This window comes from Wyeomyia smithii, chromosome 2 (genome assembly GCF_029784165.1).
Source record: "Wyeomyia smithii strain HCP4-BCI-WySm-NY-G18 chromosome 2, ASM2978416v1, whole genome shotgun sequence".
NCBI lineage: Eukaryota > Metazoa > Arthropoda > Insecta > Diptera > Culicidae > Wyeomyia > Wyeomyia smithii.
In genome coordinates this window covers 200,272,740-200,297,215 of record NC_073695.1, presented here as the reverse complement: position 1 = coordinate 200,297,215, position 24,476 = coordinate 200,272,740, and the positions used below count along the sequence as shown (strand labels likewise).

The window sequence follows — 24,476 nt, the reverse complement described above, 5'->3', positions numbered from 1 at the left end:
TTGATGCACTTGGCTTGTATACTCTCAATGTGCTCTTTGAAAATAAGTTTTTTATCATAAATTAGTCCCAAGTACTTAACCTTGTCAGACCAACTTAAAATAACCCCATTCATCTTGACAACGTGATTATTGTTTGGCTTGAGGAAAGAATCCCTAGGCTTAAGCGGAAAAAATATCATTTGAGTTTTAGAAGCATTGGGAGAGATTTTCCACTTTTGCAAGTAGGAAGAAAAAATATCTAAACTTTTCTGCAATCGACTGCATATGACACGAAGACTTTTTCCTTTTACGGAAATGCTTGTGTCATCGCAGAACAATGACTTTGTGCATCCTGCAGGCAAATCAGGAAGATCTGAAGTGAATATGTTGTACAGGACTGGACCCAAGACTGAACCTTGAGGTACACCTGCTCTGACAGGAAATCTATCAGATTTTGAATTCTGATAGACAACCTGCAGAGTTCGATCAGTAAGATAATTTTTTAAAATTTTGATTAGGAAAATTGGAAAATAAAAGTTTGCCATTTCGCAATCAAACCTTTATGTCAAACACTGTCGAATGCTTTTTCTATGTCTAAAAGAGCAGCTCCAGTGGAATAACCTTCCGATTTGTTAGCTCGTATCATATTAGTAACTCTGAGCAATTGATGAGTAGTGGAATGCCCATGGCGGAATGTGATGTATGCTTGATTACTTGACAGCTCATCAACATCCAAAAGTTATGTTTACGGTCTTAACGAGAGGTTTTAACCGACCGCAATTCAACGGTTTTTTGTGCATGATAATGACGCTTTGATACCGTGAGCTAAAATATAACGTTTCGAAGATAAACAAGTGAATTTTAAATTAAACAACGATGGAGATTGTTAAAGAAGGTTATTCGAACAGAAATGTGTACTTAGCATGTATGCTAGCCTTTTCAAATACCCAGGTGTTTGTCAAAATCAATATAATAAAACCCAAAATGGGATAAGTTATGTTTCCGGCAAAATCCGGTTGAACGGCGTATATTACGTGAGTGCTAATATTTTTGGTTATAATGGTGAAGAAAAACCTTCCGGATGCTTCCGGTTTCGTGTTTCATCGCTATGTGAAAATAATCAAGAAATTCTTATTTTTTCGCTTCTTGGATAGCTTGGTTACCCAAATAAAACTTTGTCAAACGACTGAAATGTGTACTGAAAAGTCGTTTCATGATAAATTCAAGTATTTGGATGAATTTTGACCCGACTATGACTGAATTTAAATTTCACAATAAGAAATGTCATCCATCACTTTAAAGTGGGTTACTCCATGCAAAAAATTTTCAAATCCAATCATTAGTTTTTATTATCGCAGTATGATACGTTTCCAGTGCAAAAAATTTTTGAAAATAATTATGATCAGGTTTGATGTTCTAAGTGTTCCACTGTGACATTGCGATTTACGATGCAAATATGAAAGATATGCTAGATAAACTGGGGCCTTTTTTCACGCCGGTTATATTTATCCGGTTTTTTAAACGATTGTTAACGCGAGTTTTTTTTTAAATAACGCGGATGATTTTTGCGTGGTTTAGAAGAGTGTTTTTACGCGGTATCAAATAAGTTTAGCATAAGTAAATCTAATAAAAAGTAAACGTAGTGAAATAGAATAAAATTTAATCGCATGGTTCAAGACAATAAGATTTTCTGTTTTTTAATCTAATCTAATTTTATATATTTGTTGCAAAATTTCTGTTGTTATCAAACAATAGGCAATTTTCATTGATTCGGAGAAAAAACATTCATAATTGTATACCGATACGAGTTAAGGCCGTTGTGATTCACTTTCGATTAAAAAACGAATGCAGAAGCCTAAAAATATATCTCAATCATAAAGACAAAGTTATTGCCTTGATTTTCAATGAATTTTCATTTTGGATGCACTATAAACGCATTTCGAGTTTTTCGTTCCCATTTTTGTATAATTTTTAAAGCAAATATTTACTTACGTATTATTATTTTCAATCGGATCTAAGACGAACTACAGGGTGTTTAATAAGTTCGAATACAACCTTTCATCGTTGTGTAGGTGCGTACCATGTGCCTTCAACTTTAGCCTCATATATAGGCTAACCGACGCGCACGGTGTCGACTTGCTGTCATTTGTTGTTTGTTTACTTCGACGTCATAGTTAAGTTGTTTGCGGCACATAAGTCAAGAGTTCGTGTTTTACGATGAGAAACTCTTTGTGTTGCAACAGCCGCACAATGTCCAAAATGAGCGGCTGTGTGCGCCAACGTTGACCAACGTACCCCCCTCTATACATATAAAAATGCCGTTGGTCCGGTCTGTCTGTCTGATCCATATAGACTTGGAAACTATTGAATCGATCAACGTGAAAATTCGTATGTAGGGGTTTTCGAGGCCGAGAAAGGTTCCCATGATGGTTTTAGACCCCTCTCTCCTAGGGGAGGGTCCTAAATAAATGAAACATAAATTTCTGCACAGCTCAAGAACTAATCAAGAAAATGAAACCGAATTTTACATGTGGATGTTTATAGGGCTAACAAATATGTCCATATTATTTCTACACCTCTCCCTCTTCTAGAAAGGATGTGTTCCATACAAATGAAACACACATTTCTGCACGTCTCAAGAAATAACCAAGTAAATGGAACCAAATTTAGCACGTGAATGTTTTCAGGGGTAACAAATATGTTCATAATAGTTTGACTCCCCTCCCTCTTCTGGAAGAGTGGGGTTTCCTACACATGAAACATAAATTCCTGCACATCTTGAGAAATAATCAGGAAATGAAACCAAATTTGATATGTTGAGGTTTTTAAGAACAAGAAAAAATTGCATGGTGGTTCCACACCCATCCCTCTTCTGAAAAAGCGGGTTCATGCAAATGGAAATAAAAATTCTTCACAACTCAAGAACTAATCAAATAAATGGGACCAAATTTAACATGTTGAGTTTTTTGGGAGCAAAACATATTTTCATGGTAGTTCGACACCCCTTTCACTTCTGGATGGGGAGGCTCTCATATAAATGAAACACAAATTTCTCTAAAATCTAGAAAATCTATAACGAGCGTCTTAGCAGAGTGATTGAGATCAATCAAAGAAATAGTTATCGGTTTCCGTTATACTCTACTAATTTTACGCTTTGCTCTTTACCAGTCCACATAAGCACTGAGGAAGACTGTACGTCACAGTCGAAATATATATTTGCGGACTGAATTTCAATATTTATTTCCAAAAAAATTAGTAGAGTATAACGGAAACCGATAACTATTTCTTTGATTGAACAAATTTCTCTGGTGGTTTGACACTCCTCCATACTCTGGAAAGGGAGGGAAGTCTCCCATACAAATTAAACAGATATTTCAACCAGGTTTTCCGGAAATCAGCCTAAAATGATCGGGACCCAAAACTCGTCTCCAGAGGCCACTTTTAAATTCAAGATGGAAACTTCCGGTTTCTAATATTGGTGTTTTTGGATTACGCCCGGAGACCGGAAATGTCTCCAAATGCCATTTCTAATTCCAATATGGCGACTTTCGGTTTCTGGAACAGCAGGAAGTGACCAAATACCACTATTTCTGAAATTGTAATAATGCACAGGATCTAAAGTTGACCACAGACACAATTTTGAACTCTAAGATGGCGATCTCCGGTTTCTGAAACGCAGCCGAAAATGACCAAATATCACCCAATATGGGTGTTTCTTTAACCTGAATGACTCGACTTCCGATTTTTGAAAAACAGCGGAAAGTGGCCAAATACCACCCAATATGAATATTTCCGGAATCGTAATGATACACAAGGAGCTAAACTCTAAGATGGCGACTTCCGGTTTCTGGAAAACAGCGGAAAGTGGCCAAATGCCACCCAATATGGATATTTCCGGAATCGTAATGATGCACTGGAGCCACAAATCGACCTAAGATAACATTTTAAATTGTAAGATGGCAACTTCCGGTTTCTAGAAAACAGCCTAAAATGGCCGATTTTCACTAAATATGAGTACCTCCGAAACAATAATTATGCACAGAAGCTAAAAACCGATCACAAACACCATTTTGAATCGAGCGGGGGCCTAGTGTGGTTGGTAACGTCTCCGCCAACCACGCTCGACGCCTGGGTTCGAATCCCACCGCCGACATAGGTGTCGATGGTTGTGAGGTGGCGTGATCCACTCACAACCAACCCAACTGGTCTAGATTCAATCCTAGCCGACACCGGGAGATTTTCTGAGGCGAAAAATCTCTGGGATCACGCCTTCCATCGCATGAGGAAGTAAAGCCGTTGGCGCCGGTCCGTTAATAAACGGGTCGTGAGTTAGGGTCCTGGGTGTGGAGTCGCCTCCCTGGGCGTCGGTGATTGGCCACAACAGTGGCGGAACTAGACCGACGGAAAATAAGCGAGAACAAAAAAAAAACCATTTTGAATCCAAATATGACGACTTCTGGTGTCGGACAAACAGTAGAAAATGATCAAATACCATTCAATATGAATGTTTCCGGAACCAGAATGGCGCCCAGAGTACAGAAATTGATTTCACATGCAATTTTTGAAGTCCAAGATGTCGACTTTCGGTTTCTGGAAAACAGCCTGTAGTGACCAAATACTACCCAATATAAGTATCTCCGGAACCAGAATGATGCAAGGAGTTAAAAATTGACCTCAGACACCATTTTGAATTGTAAGCTGGTAACTTCTGGGAAACAGCCGTAATTGACCGAATAATACTAAATTGATCCTGGACACCATTTAGAATTTAAAGATGACCACTTGCAGTTTCTAGAAAACAACCAAAATAACTGAATATCACCCAATATAGGTATTTCCGGTGTCAGATTGATGCTAGAAAAACAGCCCAAACAGATAGAATACCACCCAATATTAATATTTTCAGAATAAACGTGATGTACAGAAGCCAAAAGTCGAGGATGCTGTCATTCCAATAAAACCAATCATTCCAAACGATTTGTTTTTTTTTTTACTTTGATCATATCCTATAGCCGATTCGTCGTGCATTTGTAAACTATAAACACATCGCAAGCAATCACTGAATTTGGAATGTTTAAAGTTATTTAATTAAACACAAACATGGGCGGGACGAAGTTTGCCGGGTCAGCCAGTCCCAAATAAACATGCTGCGGTTCCAGGGCACCACATCAGTGATGATTTGCGGGCCGTATTCAAGAGAGGGAAGCTCCTATTAGTGATTAGCGAGAAAAACGTGAAAATCAACGCCGCGTACTATAAGATCGATGTTCTGGAGAAGGTTGTGATCCTGGCACTTCGAAACCTCTGCGGGAAGGATCATTATGTTCTTCTACTGGACGGTACACCGGTTCATACGGCGAATATCGTCCATGCTTAAATAGACTTTGTGGCCTCCCAGCTCCCCGAGTCCTAATCCTCTGGACTTTCATGTATGATCGTATATGCTAGCCAAGCAGAGCGAACTTAAAGAAAGCGTTAAGATCCAATTTGAAAAACGTCTCAAGCAAAGAGGGTGTGCTCTCCGTTAATATCTCGTTAAGGTTCTCAATAAAGACTGCTTCAGGAAAGAATATCTTGTATTTTCATTTTTTAACACATTTCAAAAGTGTATTCGAATTTATTAAACACCCTGTAAGCCCAAGCGGGTGGGCTAAAACTGACAAATTCTACGGTGAGCCTGGAAGGTGCTACCAGGTCAAAACTTGGCCAAATCAAGCGCATAAAGAAGGGCTTTGACAGCAGTCAGGTTGACTCCAGGTCATGACAAGGTGGGCGATGAAGAAATTCGCTATTAATATTACTACACGCGAAAGTTCAAGCAATCACCCAATGTGTCCTTCCAATTCGCACTAAATTTGCTCTGACTTCGTACAACCAATGCGTGAAACGTATAACGCAAAAGTTGTACAAGGAATACATTGACAGAGATCAAAATATGTATCGTATACACATGGGCACAACTAAGGAAAATTTCTAAGGGGGGGGGGGGGCTAGTTTTCATACATTTCATTTAAAAAAAATCACAGGAGGGTTGTGTGCAAAGCCACGACCGCAAGGTTGATGTAGGATACTTTTACACAGCTCTACTTACGGCTGTACATTAACCTACGGCCGGGCGAATCGGTTCGCCCCGCTTTTCGCATTTAGCCTGGCAGAGGCCTAATGCGCACGGCTAACACAATAGAAAGGTGTTTTCACATTGAAAATTAGACTCGGCTTTACTAAAGTAAGTGTTGACAAATGCATCTACCACTTATACCGCCGCTATCGTACAAAAGCGCGTCGTTTTATGTGGGGAATAATATCAACAACGAAAAATGACGCGCGTCTAAGCACACCCGAACTGTTTCGCCGTGCTGCTTCCATTTACTTCCTTATAACATCCGCCTCGTGGAAGTACCGGCCGCACCTACCGCTGAGGTTGTTACCATACTGCTACTGGTACCCAGAGCTATTAACTCTTCAAATTAAGTGTTTTATTTGTCCTCAAAAGAACAATTGTTCAATTCCATATCGGATATAATGCAATCGCATCTCTGTAATATTACCGACAGCAATATTCTTCTGAACAAAATGATCCAACTTTTCCATTAGAAGAAGTGCCGGCTGATGTACGGCAAAAATCTCGCCCGATCGCTCGCGTTGGCGTTCGTTCTCAGGCAGAGGCCTGAGACGTGGTGACCAACCACAGGGCAAGTGATTTGTTTAATTTGAAGGCAGCCACAGGCGCAACCCAAACGGTCCATCCAGTTCACCCTCCGACTAATGAATGTAGCTAGTTTTCCCAGAAACACTCTTTTATAGCCGAAGGGTGCTACGTAATAGGCCACGCCTTTCAGTTCAGGTTTACCATTTCCTTATGTTCTTTAGACGAATTATTCCACAATTCGCATTTGATTTTTGTATCCAGCGAATAAACACCGATGGTGCTCTCACACACGCAACGGTTTTAACCCGTATCTTATTACGGTTTGTAACATCAAGCGATTTCGTTTGCTCGCTGTTGCGTGTTGCATCATGTTGCAACTTGGCAGCTGGGAGACGACGAAATTCTGTTTATGCTGATTGATTGTATCGACTTCATATTAGCTCTGCATAGTCGAACTAACTGCTTTTGTGAATGCGTTCTAACAGGGCAGTTTATTATTCAAAGTCGGTTATGCTGATCGCAGCCTTTGCGCTGCCCCTACAGTGGGGGGTTTACTAAATAAAGTGAAAATTAGACAACTACAACAAAATTTTTATATCAGACATAATTGGCGCCGTTAAACATTAAATTGTATTTGTGCCGTGTCAAATAAATGTTATGTGAAGAAAAAAAAAAAATACAACAAAATTTGATTACATCCCGCACAGAATGTCTGCTTGTGTTGATGCCAGAAAATTATTAACCTTCAATTATTTTTTTATTTGCCTTGAAGAAAGCATTTTGCGGTTCAAAATCGATTGCTAATTACAACCTTTGAGCTGCCCTAACATTGGGGGAAGAGAGGTTCGTAGCCGCAAGGTTACAGAGTCCGCTTTGATAAGCGAGTGGTCGTGGGTTCGAATCTTAGTAGAATCAGGCCATTTGGTTGTCAAAGGACTTTAACATGGGTTCATTCTCAGGCTCTCTACTACATACCCTTCCTTTAAGCTGAATTCTATAGTACCCTTGCTGACTTTCATCCTAACAAAAAAGTCCCTCTTATAGTAAAACTGTTCTGAGTAACGTATAATAGTTCTCTTCAGGGAATTGTAATTATGACGCGGTCTTGGCTGGAGGAACGAGGTTTCGATACGACTCCTTCTTCTTGACAAAATTATAAGTCCTACTTATAATAAACCTGACCAGAGGTAAAGCATGAGTACCTCTTCAGGGAATTGTGATTGTGACGCGGTGTTGGTAGGAGGAACGAGGTTCGATAAGACTCCTTCCTCTTGACAAAATAAGTCCTTCTTATAATAAAACTGATTTCAGAAATATTTACCCTCTACAGGGAATTGTAATTGGCGATATTGGCACGAGGAACGAGGTTTCGATAAGACTCCTTCCTCTTGACATAATAAGTCCCTCTTAGGATAAACCTGGCCAGAGAGGAACGTTAGGTGTAGCCTCAGTTCAGGGAATTGTAATTTGGCGATATTGGTAGGATAGAATAGAGGCTCGGTATAGTAGAGCAGTGAGCTTGAAATGAAAGGGTAAACTCTCACACACAAGCACGGATGTAAATAAAAAAAGCGTGTCATCTCCTTCAATAGTGATACTGCCAATGATATGAAGTGCGGAGTACAGAAAACACCTGGGCAATATCACAATAGATCAATATGTCTCTGGTCGCAGTGATGAGTCCACACAGAGGAAAAAAAAGTCATTCATAAGTACATGGGTTTAAAATTTTACTCAGCATTGTACGAAAGTGTGCAGAATCTGTAATTTTAAATCGATTTAAAAAATGTTTTTAGAAGAAAATATGTCCCTGGATTTGAATAATTATTTCCCGGGACTCAGGAATTCTAGGAAACTCCATCCCGGAACGTTCCGAGTAGGCCGCTCTAACATACAGCAATTCCATGCGAAAAAGACATATCCAAAATTTGTTTTAATTTTGCAAAATCAAATAGTTGTTCGTTATCGAAAAATTTTAGAACTGTATTTTGTAGAGACACAGGAAACCCTATATTCTATTTTTTTTTTACAATTCCTTACAATTTCACATAAAATATTAAATTTTCACGAAGGTATTTTTTAATTCTGGAAATAGGTTTTTCTCAATCTTTAATGTCAGTCGTAACCACCATGCGTCTGAATTGGGATAAGCTACTGCAATCAGGGCTGAAAAATTTCAGCGCTTTTGCATGAAAGTGAAAAATTGCGTCAGTGCTTTTTTCTACCATCACAAAGAAACATTTCGCTTCCACGCAATCTTCATTCTCTCTTCCTCCGTTTTCTCAGTATTCGTAAAAAATGAAACCCAAATCATCCGTCAGGCGCAGTGAAAGCGTGTTCCTTTGATATTCATTTGATATTTGAAAATTTATTATTCTGAGTTTTAATTTTGTGAACTGTAATGTTGTAAACTTGGTTTGTGTACTGTACAGTAGCATTACGCAGCTAGTGATGGATAAGAAAAATGACACACCGAAAGAAATTTTAACGTTTAACTATGATAACGACAGCAAGCGTCACGTTGATAACGTCATTCTCGTTTTACCAAAGGAACGGTGAGTATTATTTGACAGGGTTTCCAGAAACTTTTATTTCGTGAACGTGAACGATGCGCGTGAATTATCTCATCGGAGTGTGGCAGCTCGTTTCAAGTATGAAATTCTAGTGTGTTTGAAAGGGCGCTGCGTTCATTGGAAGTGTAAATTGAAAAAGATTGGCTGTAATTTTTAACAGGATTCCGGTATTTAAAATGATTTTTATCAGCCCTGACTGCAATGCAATCTTCCAAAATGGTAAAATACGGATTGCATCATGATACTGCATCGCAGTAGTTTTTTCAATGAAAACGCATGGTAATTAGGGCGGCATTTAAAGTTTAAGAAATCTATCTCAAAACTAAAATTTCATGATAAATTAAAATCAAATAGGAAACTTTTGTGTCTCAAACCTCACAAAACGACATAAACCGGTTTGTAACATAATTTTTGCATGGTTAATGTTATTTAAAGTACATTTTGATTTTTTTCTTGCAAATGTCCAAAAGACTGAAAATCGGTTGAACGACTCAAAAATATTTTTTTTCAAATTAAATGTTTTGAAAAAAGTCTATTTTTTGAGCAACCTTATGATAAAAAGTGTCACCCTAGGGGCCAAACAAAAAACGGGTTTGATATTTTCGGAAAAAAATTAGCGATTTTGACTATAATGAGCAACAACACAAACAAACATACAGAGGGTGCCTGTCTCAGTCATTTCGTCATGTACGATGACATGCTCATATACACGCTGACTTTTCAACTTGGTTTGGACCCAGTATTGAGCTGACAGCACCTCCGGAGCGCACCGTAAAATGTGTCAGTTTTCGCACACCAGGTTGGCACTGACCCAAAGAAATAAAGAAATTCTCTTATAGTTTAACTCAAAATATTTTTAATAACTCTAATATCTTTTTAATTGTTAATGATTCCAAGCACATCCAAGCACAAATCCAATTTTATTTATTGCAATGTTATCAGTTGGGAATTGTGAGAAAAGGTTTTTGATTTGCAACTAATTTTAGTAAATATATATTGCAGCATACTTTTATAGGTAATACGTTTATTGTTGTTTCGATTAGTTCATTTCAATTGGTCTTTTATTAATAGTTACTATGATTTTCTACCAGTTATTCCCAGCTCTGAGCCTGTTTTGCGTTTATTTGAAACATGGCATTGACCAAAATTTATATTTTGCCATCCTTTATTGTTGTTTCGATTAGTTCATTTCAATTGGTCTTTTATTAATAGTTACTATGATTTTCTACCAGTTATTCCCAGCTCTGAGCCTGTTTTGCGTTTATTTGAAACATGGCATTGACCAAAATTTATATTTTGCCATCTTTTAGCAATAAACATAGCTTTTTCTTATGATTTCCGAGAGCACACGTAATTGGAAGAAGTTTTTGAGGATTATTTCAAAAGTGATACTAAATGTTCCGCTGTTATGCATTCATGGACAGTATATATGATCAAGAAGAGAGAAAGCTTTTCTCTGTGAAAATGAGGCAGAATGATAAGTATTACCACAGACAGACGTCCAAGCAAGAACAACATTGATCGAAAATTCTATGTAAATTTTCAAAAAGAATTGCGTATAAATCACTTTTACACTAGCGCCGTGAGGTGACCTTTTTGCTCTAACATTTTTTTTCACTGGTGTACTAGGCTGGCGTCATTGGTAGCGCTATCTGATTACGAATTGCTTCTACAAAAATCTTTACACAAGTTTGGAACTTAGCTTGGACGTCTGTCTGCGATCTTACTTTCAAACTTACATACACCTACATTCACACACACAAAAAAATAGAGAAATTTAACATCATTCAAATTTAACAAGTTTGGATTGATAGTCTATCGATTGATGTGAATCAAGACTTATACTTTCGAAAGTTGTGACACTGCAAAAACCTTGGCAACCCTGAAATGAACTTGAATATTTCGCAAGGGGCCGTCCACATTCTACATGGCTAACTTAGGGGAGCGGGGGTAAGAGGTTTATTAAAACGTTCACGTCCACGGGAGGTGGAGGTGGCATTGTAAATGTCCACGTGGACACGAGAGTGTTTTTCAATTATAAGGCTGAGCTCGAATCATTTTACTTTCTCTCGTTAGAGTTACTTCATGAATTTGAATCAAATTCAGGATCAATTTTGTTAATTTTTTCCCTGGAACCCCTGGAGCGTTCTCAACCATTTTGGATTGATACATTTTTTTCGTGAGTTTGTTTTTTTGTTTATAGTTGCTTTTTCAAGTCATTAGACACTGATTAGAGATCACTTTTCGAGCTGTTATTCTGGTTTCAGAGACATTTTTTTTGCTCCTTCGAACGGTTAAATTTTAAAATAATTCCTGCTGTGGTATTTTGCTTCTTTTAATTTTCTGGTCATTATGTCTTCTAGAAATTGGGGATATGTTTGCATTGTTTTGTGATTAATATTTATAACGGTACAAGCCTTGGAAAATTTTTATAAGCTTCAATCAATTTCGTCTCAGTGGTAAATTCTGTGAATATTATTATTACAGCTCAAGCTGAACCTTAAAGGACATTTATTTCGAAGCCCACGCAAAACCCGGCCACAGTTCTGATCCATTTGTGACAAGCCCACCCAAAGTAGGTATGCAAATTTTGGAGTTTTTTTTTTTATTTTTTTTTTAAGGGGGGATTTGTTAGTAGCTTAAGTATTTATGATAAATATTAGTAAATAATGAGTATGTGTGTCCAATCACAAATGGTGACTTCTCAACACTGTTAGAAATTTGTAATTTTAATTGTTAGGATTTGTTTGCTTTCGCAATTAGGACTTATCATTCGTAGGGATTTAAACCTACTTGTCAGAAAAGGGGAAGTAAACTTACAACTAACTTAATTGCTAACTTATTGGCTATAAAGAGAGCTTATCGTAGCAATTGAGGATTGCAACGATTTTTGTCGAAAATTGTTAATAATTTTATTTGACATAGCTTCTAATGGTTCAACACCAGTAAGTCTATGTAATTCGAGTGTACCAAACCAAGGAGGACGCTTCAAAATCATTTTCAGAATTTTATTCTGAATCCTTTGGAGCGTTCTTTCCTTGTTGAACAGCAACTTGACCAGATCGGTACAGCATAAAGCATTGCTGGTCTAAAAATTTGTTTGTAAATCAAAAGTTTGTTCTTTAAACAAAGTTTAGAATTCCTGTTAATGAGAGGATATAAACATCTCGTATATTTGATGCACTTGGCTTGTATACTCTCAATGTGCTCTTTGAAAATAAGTTTTTTATCATAAATAAGTCCCAAGTACTTAACCTTGTCGGACCAACTTAAAATAACCCCATTCATCTTGACAACGTGATTATTGTTTGGCTTGAGGAAAGAAGCCCTAGGCTTATGCGGAAAAATTATCATTTGAGTTTTAGAAGCATTGGGAGAGATTTTCCACTTTTGCAAGTAGGAAGAAAAAATATCTAAACTTTTCTGCAATCGACTGCATATGACACGAAGACTTTTTCCTTTTACGGAAATGCTTGTGTCATCGCAGAACAATGACTTTGTGCATCCTGGAGGCAAATCAGGAAGATCTGAAGTGAATATGTTGTACAGGACTGGACCCAAGACTGAACCTTGAGGCACACCTGCTCTGACAGGAAATCTATCAGATTTTGAATTCTGATAGACAACCTGCAGAGTTCGATCAGTAAGATAATTTTTTGAAATTTTGATTAGGAAAATTGGAAAATTAAAAGTTTGCAATTTCGCAATCAAACCTTTATGCCAAACACTGTCGAATGCTTTTTCTATGTCTAAAAGAGCAGCTCCAGTGGAATAACCTTCAGATTTGTTAGCTCGTATCATATTAGTAACTCTGAGCAATTGATGAGTTGTGGAATGCCCATGGCGAAATCCAAACTGTTCATTTGCAAAAATTGAATTTTCGTTGATGTGTGACATCATTCTGTTAAGAATAACTCTCTCAAACAGTTTACTTATTGAAGAAAGCAAACTGATTGGTCGATAACTTGAAACTTCAGCTGGGTTCTTATCCGGTTTTAAAATGGGAGTAATTTTTGCATTTTTCCATAATTTGGGAAAATATGCAATTTTGAAGCAGCAATTGAAAATTTTCACTAAAAATTCCATTGTGCTCTCAGGGATATGTTTGATTAGTATATTAAAGATTCCATCGTCACCAGGTGCTTTCATATTTTTGAAATTTTTAATAATTGATTTAATCCCATTCAAGTTAGTTTCAATTATTTCTGCAGGTAGAAAATTCTGGGAAGAAGTTAAATCAAATTGACGTGTGACTTCATTTTCAATTGGACTCACAAAATTTAAATTTGAGTTATGAACACTCTCAAACTGCTGAGCAAGTCTTTGAGCCTTTTGTTCATTGGATACAAGAAAACGTTCACGATCTTTTAAAACTGGAATAGGCTTTGAAGGTTTCTTAAGAATCTTCGACAGCTTCCAAAATGGTTTTGAATATGGTTTCAATTTTTCAACTTTAGTCTCAAAATTTTGATTTCTCAGAAGAGTAAATCTATGTTTAATCTCTTTCTGTAAATCTTTATAAATAGTTTTAAAAACAGGGTCACGAGAACGTTGATATTGACGTCTGCGGACATTTTTCAAACGAATTAGAAGTTGAAGATTTTCGTCAATTATTGGTGAATCAAATTTCACTTGAGCCTTTGGAACAGAATAATTCCTGGCATCAACAATTGCACATTTTAATGCTTCCAAAGCGGAATCAATATTCACTTCGTTTTGCAAATCAAGCTCATTATTGAAATTTCTCTCAATATAATTTTTGTATCTTTCCCAATTAGCTTTGTTATAATTAAAAACAGAGCTCATAGGGTTTAAAACTGATTCATGTGATAAAGAAAAAGTTATTGGAAGATGGTCAGAATCAAAGTCAGCATGTGTGAATAAATCACTACATACATGACTTTGATCTGTCAGCACCAAATCAATTGTTGAAGGGTTTCTTACAGAAGAAAAGCATGTAGGACTATTCGGAGACAAAATAGAATAGTATCCTGAAGAACAATCATTGAATAAAATTTTGCCATTGGAATTACTTCGAGAATTATTCCATGAACGATGTTTAGCGTTAAAATCGCCGATTATGAAAAATTTCGAACGATTTCTGGTGAGTTTTTGTAAATCACCTTTAAAATAATTTTTGAGCTCGCGTGTGCATTGAAATGGTAAATATGCTGCGGCAATAAATAAAATCCCAAGTTCAGTTTGAACTTCAATTCCCAAAGTTTCAATAACTTTCGATGAATAACAATTGCAACTCCACCGCCGGAACCCTGAATCCTATCATATCTATGAACCACGTAATTGGGATCATATTTTAATTTTATGTTAGGTTTCAAAAATGTTTCAGTAATAATTGCAATATGCACATTATTTACTGTTAAAAAATTAAAAAGCTCATTCTCATTGGCCTTCAATGAGCGAGCATTCCAATTTAATATTTTAATTGTTTTATTTAAAATCATTGCTAAATTTTAAATTAGAAACAATTTTAATAGTAAAATTTGTGCCTATTTGAATGGCTTCAAACATTGATTTTGCCTGCAACATGGCGTTCATAAGATCGAACATTGCCTGTTGCAAAAAAGAAAGTTTACCTGCCGTAATAGGCCCCAGGCAGTTGACATTAGAAAAAATATTTTCGGCAGCAATATTAGCTGGAGTAATAGGTGTACAATTATTTTCTAGCGTGCTTTGCTTACCCATATTAACGGTCATTTTCGAACTACCAACACTAGGCGATATAATGTTCGAACTACCTGTAACCTGTGCATAAGTTAAACGGGTATGCAAAGGAGTAGGTAAACTATGCGTCACTGGTACGCTTGGAGAATTTTGTTTTGAAGTTGGTTTTAATTGAGAAATTGAATTTTGTTTACCTTGCCTTGCCTTAACAATTGCTAAACGGACTGGGCATTGATAAAAATTTGACATATGGTTGCCGTTACAATTCGCACAGCGAAAATTTTTACTCTCTTTCACAGGACATGTGTCCTTTTTGTGAGAAGAGTCTCCACAATTAAGACATTTTTGGTCCATGTTACAGAATTTGGAACCATGGCCATAACGTTGGCAAGTACGGCATTGGGTGATATGCTTTTCACCTCCGCCATACTTCCTATAAATTTCCCACTTTACACGCACATTATACAAAGCATGTGCTTTTTCAAAAAAATTTAAGTTGTTAACCTCATTGCGGTTAAAATGAATTAAATAATTAACAAGGGAAATTCCAGTTCTCTGACTGTTTTCGCCTCGTGATTTTTGTTTCATTAGAATTACTTGGGTAGGGGCTATGCCAAGTAATTCTGTTAAAGTAAGTTTGATCTCATCAACGGTTTGATCGTTGGTGGGACCTTTCAAGACAACCTTGAACGGCTTGGCGTTCTTGGTGTCATATGTAAAAAATTTGTACATCTTGTCAGTTAAATACTGAACAAGACGATCACGACCCTTTACTGAGTCGGCTAATAAGCGGCATTCACCTCTACGGCCAATTTGATAGGTAACTTTAACGTCAGAAACAAACGTTGAAAGTTCCTTTTTGAATATATTAAATTCAGAAGAAATAGTTACCACAATAGGTGGAACTTTCTCCTTTTTTAAAGATTTTATATTTTGTATAGTTTCATTATTGGTAACTTCCATTTCACCAGCTTCTTGCTCAGGCAAAATATCAAAAGGATTGTCACTACAGACACTCGATGTGTCAGAAAGAGATGCCTCTCTTTTCCTCCCCGCAGCGATGCGAGGTTTCATTTTCCGTCCAGCCATTTCAGGTGATACGAAAAAAGTTAAAACAAATGTTAAATTCAAAAGTAGGTAGTCTTGAGAAAGACTGATGGGAAATAACTTTCAGGTAGTCTTCAAAAGACACACTGACAAAACACAAACTTTGAAGCTATAGGCAGTCAAAGACCAGTCCACAAGCAACCGAAAAAACGTCTGATCTGTAGGACAGTTCAAGACGCACTGAAATTTTTTTTTTTTTTTTTTGGAGTTATTAACACACCACTCATCCCCGACGAGAGGTCAGTTTTGATCGCTCGAGGCTGCAAAATGTTCGGCCCACACTGCCGCACTCCAGAAGCCTAACGCACGATGAATTACATGGTTTTATATTAATAAATCGAGTTGTAAACAAATCACGAAAATATTTATTTCCATTTCGATATATTATTCATGTGCTGGCCGCGTTCAGGCTTGGTCGGTTCCACCCGGTACGATAAAGCGGTGACAATCTGGGCAAAGCAGAGGGAAAATATTTACTAGCGATTGGGCGATTGGAAGGATAACCGGTTCGACCAGACCATCGGACGGGAAATATCATCAACAGAATGCACATTTAATGACGTTTGACATTTGAAATTCAAATTAACGTAAACAATTCCGACAGGCATAGCGTTCAATCAGGATGCTGGGTCAGTGCTGTGTTTTCGAACGCAGGCGAAAAGCAGTTTTTATTTTCATCATCTCCTTGGTGAGAAAATAACGGCCGAAATTGGAATCGGACCGAGCAATTCCACAGCAAAATTTTCGTTTAGAAAACAACAAGAATTTCATGATTGAACCAAACACTGCCGCAAATCATGTTGCACTCGCCTAACAAAAGCAAACAGCTAAACCAGTACCTATTTCCATCCAGCTGAACCACCGCCGCCGGTGGCAATCGTCGCAGCGTTACCGACCGATACCGGTCGGAGATCAATGTTTTACATCACAATCAATTTGCCTAAGCACACACACCAGCCATCCGAATTATGCTCGGATCCCATCGCATGCTTCGATCGACGCGTGTTTATTTCCACCCCCGGCGGTAAAACATGAACTAAAACGGATAGAAGCAGCCGGTATCGATTTTGCCGGACATGATGCGGAACGGTTGGTCCTGCGCCGTTCGGGTTTCAATCTTTCCTCGTCACCGAGAGGTCCGCTTCTCGGAACAGGCATCGGGATTCTGGTTCTGATGTGGTGAATATTTTATTGACTCTCGATGAAAGCGAAGTTCGTTGCCGACGGCTTTAAATTTTCAGTCACAATTCCAGTTCGAACCGATTTACAAAGATCTATGGTTAGCTTGTCATGTACAGCAACCAGAGCCGTGCGCACGGGAGCGATTTTGTGGGTTCGAACTTTTGAGAGTTAAGAAATAAACTAAATAGTCGTCATGAAAATATTGAAAACCAAAAATTGTAGTTAACAAGGGCAAATCAAACGTTCATCAAAGTGCCAAAACACACAAAACAACACGAAAATCGTGTTAAAAAACAGATATTCCCCCGTCCAAGCGTAAATTCTGTGCACGACTATGACAACAACATGCTAACTTAACTCAATCGAACTTTCCGAAGCCGAACGAAATTGCTCAAATCGATCTGAAAAAGGGTTACACAATCCAACGAATAAAGATTTCGAAGTAAACCTGTCATAAAAGATTAATGCAGACAGCAACTTCCGAAAGGTTGCATAATTTTAGCATGAAGCGACCTCGGCTCGCACATTAAAGAATAATTCCTTTCGGCATTGTTCCCAACTGTCGCGTCGGCCAGCCGGTGGAAACTGCGAAGGGCAATGGAAAATTTGAATTTTTTTCGGCCCGCTCCAATCTCTCCGCTTACTTCTTTCTTACGACCCTTTCTTTGTATGTTTCGCCAATTTTTCGCAACTGCGAACCTGCGGATCCATTAGTGCTCTACTGTGGAAGGACTTCTCTGCAGGCACCCTTTTCTTTCACCACCGTATAAAACGTTGCCCGTACGTGGATAAGCAGAAGCGACAGAATCAACACGTTGTCGTGCAGGAAAATTTATTGATTTCCTCAAAGAAGACAACCCACTCCGGGGCGCCGTAGCCCGCATTTCCCGTCTGGCGCTAGGGGTCTGGTATGAGAGTAAAAAAGTAGCTTCAAGTGTGACAGGGATTAGCAAAATTTCGACCCGATTGATATTAGGTACCGACATTGTATTAGGTATGCAATTTAAAAAAAACTGTAGACTATTTTTATTAGGACAAAAAGCACATATTTTTTTGTTTATTTATGCACAAATGAAACCATATTAATTTTTTTTATTTAAAGTATTGCGCTTTGGATGAAATCAAACTTAATTTCGAAACCATGTGAACTAGTGTAACCGAGAATGAAATGGTAAAATTTATTCAAAAAAAAATATCTTTAAGCTGGCGAAAATGGGCGAATAACTTCAACACTCATTCCCGTTTTTTCTCTCTTTCTTTTTCTTTCTCCTCCTCGCCATCTCCCGGACAATGCTCACAGGAAGTAAATCGAATGGTTACCACAAACGGACAGTAGAAAGGCGCACCGAGCTGTATCCGTGCCGGAATCACCGGGAAAAAGTAGTTAAGGAAATAGTAAGTGAAAGCAGTGCGCGGAGGATATAACTATAATCCAAAAAAGAAAGAAAACAAAATAACCGACCGTCTCCAAGCCGGCTAACCGGACCGGAACATGGGACACTTGAAGAACAAACAGCGCCGGCACCAGCAAAAGGAAGCAGCCCTTCGACGGGAAGAACGATTGCGGAAGCTCGATGAGGTGGACATCATGAATTTGGTGAGTAATAATGACTGGGTTGGGGTGAAGCACCAATATCTTGAGTTAATGTTTTCTTGGAGTTTCGGGCTTGAAGTTGAACACCTTTTTAGTGAGTGATGAGTTGATAGTTTTGGACAACACGAAATCTGTTGTCAATTTTTGGTTTAGTATATATTATTTTTTATATAATTCAATATAAAGAGTTTCTACACCGTAAATATTACACGGGAAGAATTTGTCATCGTGTTGATATTGAAGTCAACTAGACAGTGTTAATATTTCTGGTGATAATTCTTTGACTTCCATTTTGAACAACAGGCGCAACAGCCATGGTCAAGCTTTAAGCCAACTAATATCACGAATGATTTAGATCTTTCATCCACTAACCCACCGCCGTCAAGTGTAGATAAAATCGGCCTGCCTGAGTAAAAACCGAGTCTGCAATTCGAAAGGAAACATTTGGTCCGTTAAGGAGAGCCCAAGTTCAAATTCACACTGATATTCGTCAACAAAGGTATTGTACTACGGTCTGAGCTTGGGAAATAAAATGCAAGAGAGGACTTCGTAATCAGAAGGTACAGTTGTTCGTTCTCAGTATCCAGCAGATGTTTACCTGAACTTTTCAAGGGCTGGCACTATGAAGAGGAAGAGATAGGAGTTTATGTATAGAAGTGAGAGCCTATGGTGCGATCCTGAAATTACACATGTAGGCATGTTTCTTTCGTCGTTTTATTTATTAATTCCTCCTCAGTTTTTGCCACAAAATTGTTGAAGTAGATCTTACGCCTCAGGCTTGGCCAGAAATCCTCGATGGGACGCAACTTGGGGACGTTGGGCGGGTCCGTCAACTTGGGTACCATATCGATATTCAGCAGCTCCATCTCTTACAACGATCGCTTCGAGTAGTAGCCCGACGCTAGATCCGGCTGAAACACTGCGTCTTCGGCCTTTTGGTATTTCTTGATGAACGACGCAACTTCTGACAGGCACTCCGTTCACGGCCAGTCCGGAGCAAAAGAAGAGCAACTTTAACATCCCTTTCTCGCGGATTGTCAGCCACAGAACCTTCTTGGGGAACTTGGTGTGTGAAATAAACTCCATCTCGGAGCTCACTTCCTTCGTGGGGGAGGTAAAATACGAAGTACCCTGCCAGTCGTTGCCATCCAGGGTGAGATAGGTCTTGTCGTGCATCACCACCGCCACGTCGTGATTTGCCGGGAAAATTGACTTGACCATCTTATTCAGGCGCTGCCGCTGCGTCATTGCCTGCAGCTCCGAGACTAGTGGATGGGACTGCTGCTTCCTGACACGTATGTCCATGTTCGCCAGGTACTTTTTCACTGTTTAGCCGGTTGCACCGACCTCCTGGCCGAGCGCACGCAGCGGTGTAGCCTTCGGTCTTCCTTTGAAGCTTCTTGTCGCTCAGGGTCATCGGCCGTCCGGAACTGGGCTTTCTTTCAATGCTCTGATTGTTGTCCATTAGTACCAAGATGTTGTAGATGCCGGAATGGGCGCATCCAGTGTCCAGGAGCTGCCGCACGAAGTCCTTTTTCGACGTGACGGGGTACCGTTCTTTGATCGGGCACGCTTCTGAACGGAGTAGCTTCACTATTTCCGCCATCACGGTTAGAGTTCGACTGATAGAGCTATGCTGACTCATGGGTTATTGATTGATGCTGCATGTGTAGTTTCGTCAGTGCGTGTAAAGGTAAACCTATGAAAAATCGTCCAATTTTGTCCATTTTTTTAGCGCAAACGTTATTAGGTACTACCGTTAGTATCAAAATTTGAAAAAAATATCAAATACAAAATTTTCAAAAAGTATGTTAGAGGATGATTTTCTGTATACAGAAAAACACCTTAAAACACTATTTTTGAAATTTATAGATATTTTTTTCACTTTTCGAAACGGGGTACGTATTTTGTGAAATTCTTAATAAAGGAGCCCTTGTTTTCATAATCTTTATCAGCTTCGCATTGCAACTCGAAATCTATCAAAAATATATTTATATTTTTCACACTAAAAATAAGTGCAATTATGTGTTATATATTTTTTTAACATAGGTGAAATTGTACACCGGATTACTAGCAATTTAAATTATCATGTATAACGTGTCTGTTTTTCCATATTGGGCGGCGCATAGCAGCGTCTGATCCGGAGTTGATAGCTGATCTATGAAATGAGGTATCTCTTTAAAAACAGTCTAATCATTGTGTATACACCGACAAACGACAAACTTGATGACCTGAATGAGTAGCTTTTTTAGCTCCTCAGGTCAAATATACAGAAAGTGCCCTAAACATAATATAAAGACCGTCATCTGGGAGGCAAACACACAGGTTGGACGGGGGCCGTTCTTCCGTCCCTTTATTAGTAGCCACCTGCTCTCTGGTACCTGTAATGGCGATGCCTGCTTTCAGATCCACCATATTCTGGTTGACAGTCGGCATTTCTCAGACGTCATTGATGTGCGGTCTTTTGAGGTCCAAAGGTCGACTCGGATCACCATTTTGTGTCGATAGTTTGAACGGTTTGTGCTCGGCTGACCAACATATGTAAACCGAGCACTAGAGGATACTGTTTGACATCCAGAGGATGTCAGCTGACGGAGCTGCTGCTGACTACACTCGGAAGATTGATGACAACGACAGGGAAGAGAATTTGGTAATCGATGAGACACTGGTGGTCACGCGTTGGAAACAACATTTCAAGGTGTTGTTGAACGACGAATAGGATAAAGCTGTTGACAAAAAAAGGATAGAACTATAGGAAAATGGACAAGCTGGGGCTCCTCCAAGCTTGAACAAGGTCAAAGAAGCATTTAAAGAGCCTTAAAACATGAAGCAGCTAGAAAGGACGGCCTCCCAGTTGAACTTTTCTAAGCCGAGAATGAGCAGCTGTGGCGTCCAATACATCAGCTCATCCTAACAGCTTGGACTGAAGACTATCAGCGAACGACTCATTTGCCTAGTCTTTGAGAAGGGACACAGACTCTATTACAGTAATTATCGAGGCATGACACTCCTCAATTTTCAATTCAGGCCAGCCGGGGAGTACTTGAAGTCTTCGAGCGTCAGCATGAACCACAAGGAGTACCTAACATACACGCAAAAGTTCAAACCTTAATCAACCAATGTGTCCTCTTAAAACGCACACCGATTGCTGTGACTTTTCACAAAAAAATATGTATAGCGCAACCAGAGTTGTGGCACCACCGGCGAGCTGGGAGCCGGCTTCTTAGTACTGGGTAAGATGCGCCAACTCGTGATGTGGTGGCAGCCGCAAGGATGTACAAGTTGATGATTAAGGGCCGGTTTTCAACTACAGCATCATCAACGTGCACTGCCCACATGAAGCAAGACCCATTGACGAGAAGGAAGTGTTCTACGTGCAGGTAGAGCAGGTCCACGATAGCTGCCCGCGACGGGACGTAAAAGTTGTCATTGGGGACATGAGTGTTAAAAGGGGCCTGGTAACCTGCAAACTTTGCGGCCTCCCTTGATATGATAGTCCGAAGTACCTTCTTCCCCCGCGAAGATATTCACAAATCCACCTGGAGATCACCCGATCAACAGACAGAGAATCTAATCGACCACGTTCTAATCGACGGCAGGTTCTTCTCCGACATCATCAACGTTCGCACTTACCACAGTACGAATATAGATTCGGTCCACTTTCTAGTAGCTGTGTGTATGCGGTCAAAACTATCGACGGTTCGTAACACCCGCCAAGGTCAAATGCCGCGACCAAGTATTGAGCAACTGCGGGAAGCCGGGGTAGCACAGGAATATGTGCATTAGCTGGAGGCAGAGCATCTTAACTACGGAAGAGCATCTTGGCGCAGCTACTCTTGAAGATGACTGGAGGTACAAGGGCTCCGAATCATAGAAATGACTGATTTGACAGCCAATGCAAACAGTTAGTCGATGAGAAAAACGCAGCACGGACAAGAATGTTGAAGCACCGTACGAGAGCGAACGTGGAACGATACCGACAGGCACGGAACAGCCAAAACTCAGCCCTCCGAAGGAAGAAGCGCCAGCAATAGGACTGAGATCGCGTAGCGATGGAAAAGCTGTACCAAGCTAACGCCACTCGGAAGTTCTACGAGAAGCTGAACAGCTCCCGTAAAGGCTACGTGCCGCAAGCCGATTTGTGCAAGAGCTTGGACGGCAACCTCCTTACGGACGAGTATAAAATGATTGAAAGGTGAAAGCAGCACTTCGGTGGGCATCTGAACGGCGATGCAGTAGAGCGCGAGAACGATACGGCAACTGATCTTGGTGCACGAGTAGAAGACAACAGAATTCCAGCCCCCGATTTCCTGAAGATGGGGAAAGAGATTATCTGACTGAAAAATAAAAAAGCTGCTGGGGTTGACCAACTTCCCAGCGAGCTGTTGAAATACGGTGGGGAAACACTGGTTGGAGTATCGGAGGAGTGGATGGAAGGTATTGTGTGTCCCATCTACAAAAAGGGCGACGATGGATCGAGTGATTTGGGTAGTTCGAGTATCGGGGGTACTATCGAGCCTGTCGAAACCCGAAGAAGTTAGAGGCAAGGTTATGGTCTCTCATGCCTACTGTTTAACACTGCCCTGGAAGGTGTCATTAGGCATTATGGCAGGAAATTGTGCATACTTTGGTCTCCGGAGGACGCTTCGATCGAGTAGAATTCATCGCCGCACCAAGTTAACCATCTACGAGACGCTGATCAGACCGGTAGTTCTTTACGGGCATGAGACATGGACTATGCTTGTAGAGGACCAACGCCGTGAGGGCTTTGAGTGGAAGGTGTTGCGTACCATGTTCGGTGGACAGATGGAGAACGGAACGTAGAGAAGGCGAATGAACCACGAACTGCAGGAGCTGCTTGGGGAGCCACCTAAGAGTGGCAGGTTGCGGGGGCTGGGCATGTCGTATAGATGTCAGACAATAGCCGGGTAAAGATGGTTCTTGAAACCAATCCGTCATGGACGAGACGGAGAGGTGCATAGCGGGCAAGGTGGATCGATCAGGACCCTACGCAGACTGCAGAGCTGGCGAACTGCAGCCATGGACCGAGTGGAATAAAGACGACTTTTACGTACAGCGCAACCGTTGTACATTGAATACATTGACAGAGATCGAAAACAGAGTATGTATTAGGAGCCATTAGGACAGTGTTGCAACAATTTTAACACCCCCCCCCCTCCCCGTGGACAACTGTCCATATAAATTCTAAAAATTTTATATGGACCGTGGACATCACAAAGACCCCCCCCCCCCCCCAAAGCTGTCCACGTGGTATGTGTATGGCCCCTTACGCACACAAAAATCGTGATGTTTCGACAGACTTCAGTTTCGGGCGAACGATCAGTTTTAGGGCGTTCAAAGAACCGCTGGTTACTTTCGCGAGCCGGTGCGTATCAACAACCAGTCAACAGTCAATAGCGAGCCTTGTTGCAACATAACTTACTGACGCTGGTGCCAGTGATGTGGAACCGAATGCACATAGATCAGAGTCATCGTAAACTGCGAAATGTTTTGAACAAATCCAATGTCTTTTCAATTGTTATTAATTCGATGATGATTTTCAATGGCCGGATTCACAAAAAGTGAAACGGTCAGTAAATATTTGCATTAATCTGGTCAGTACCAAAATCATCAGTATTGATTACTATTCGCATTGTTTTACAATAACAGCATTCTTAAAAATGTTACCAATACCAATATCATGACGATA

The 24,476-nt window shown here is 39.7% G+C and overlaps 1 protein-coding gene across 1 annotated transcript in view; it reads left to right on the top strand.

Moving 5' to 3' along the window:
• The window catches only part of LOC129721484 (coatomer subunit beta'), a 242,767-nt gene that overhangs the window by 168,310 nt on the left and 49,981 nt on the right, over nt 1-24,476 (top strand). The window contains exon 3 of the mRNA XM_055674114.1: nt 18,473-18,769. Coding sequence (XP_055530089.1) covers nt 18,665-18,769 — 105 coding nt within the window. The 5' untranslated portion in view covers nt 18,473-18,664. The remainder of the gene's footprint in view (nt 1-18,472; nt 18,770-24,476) is intronic.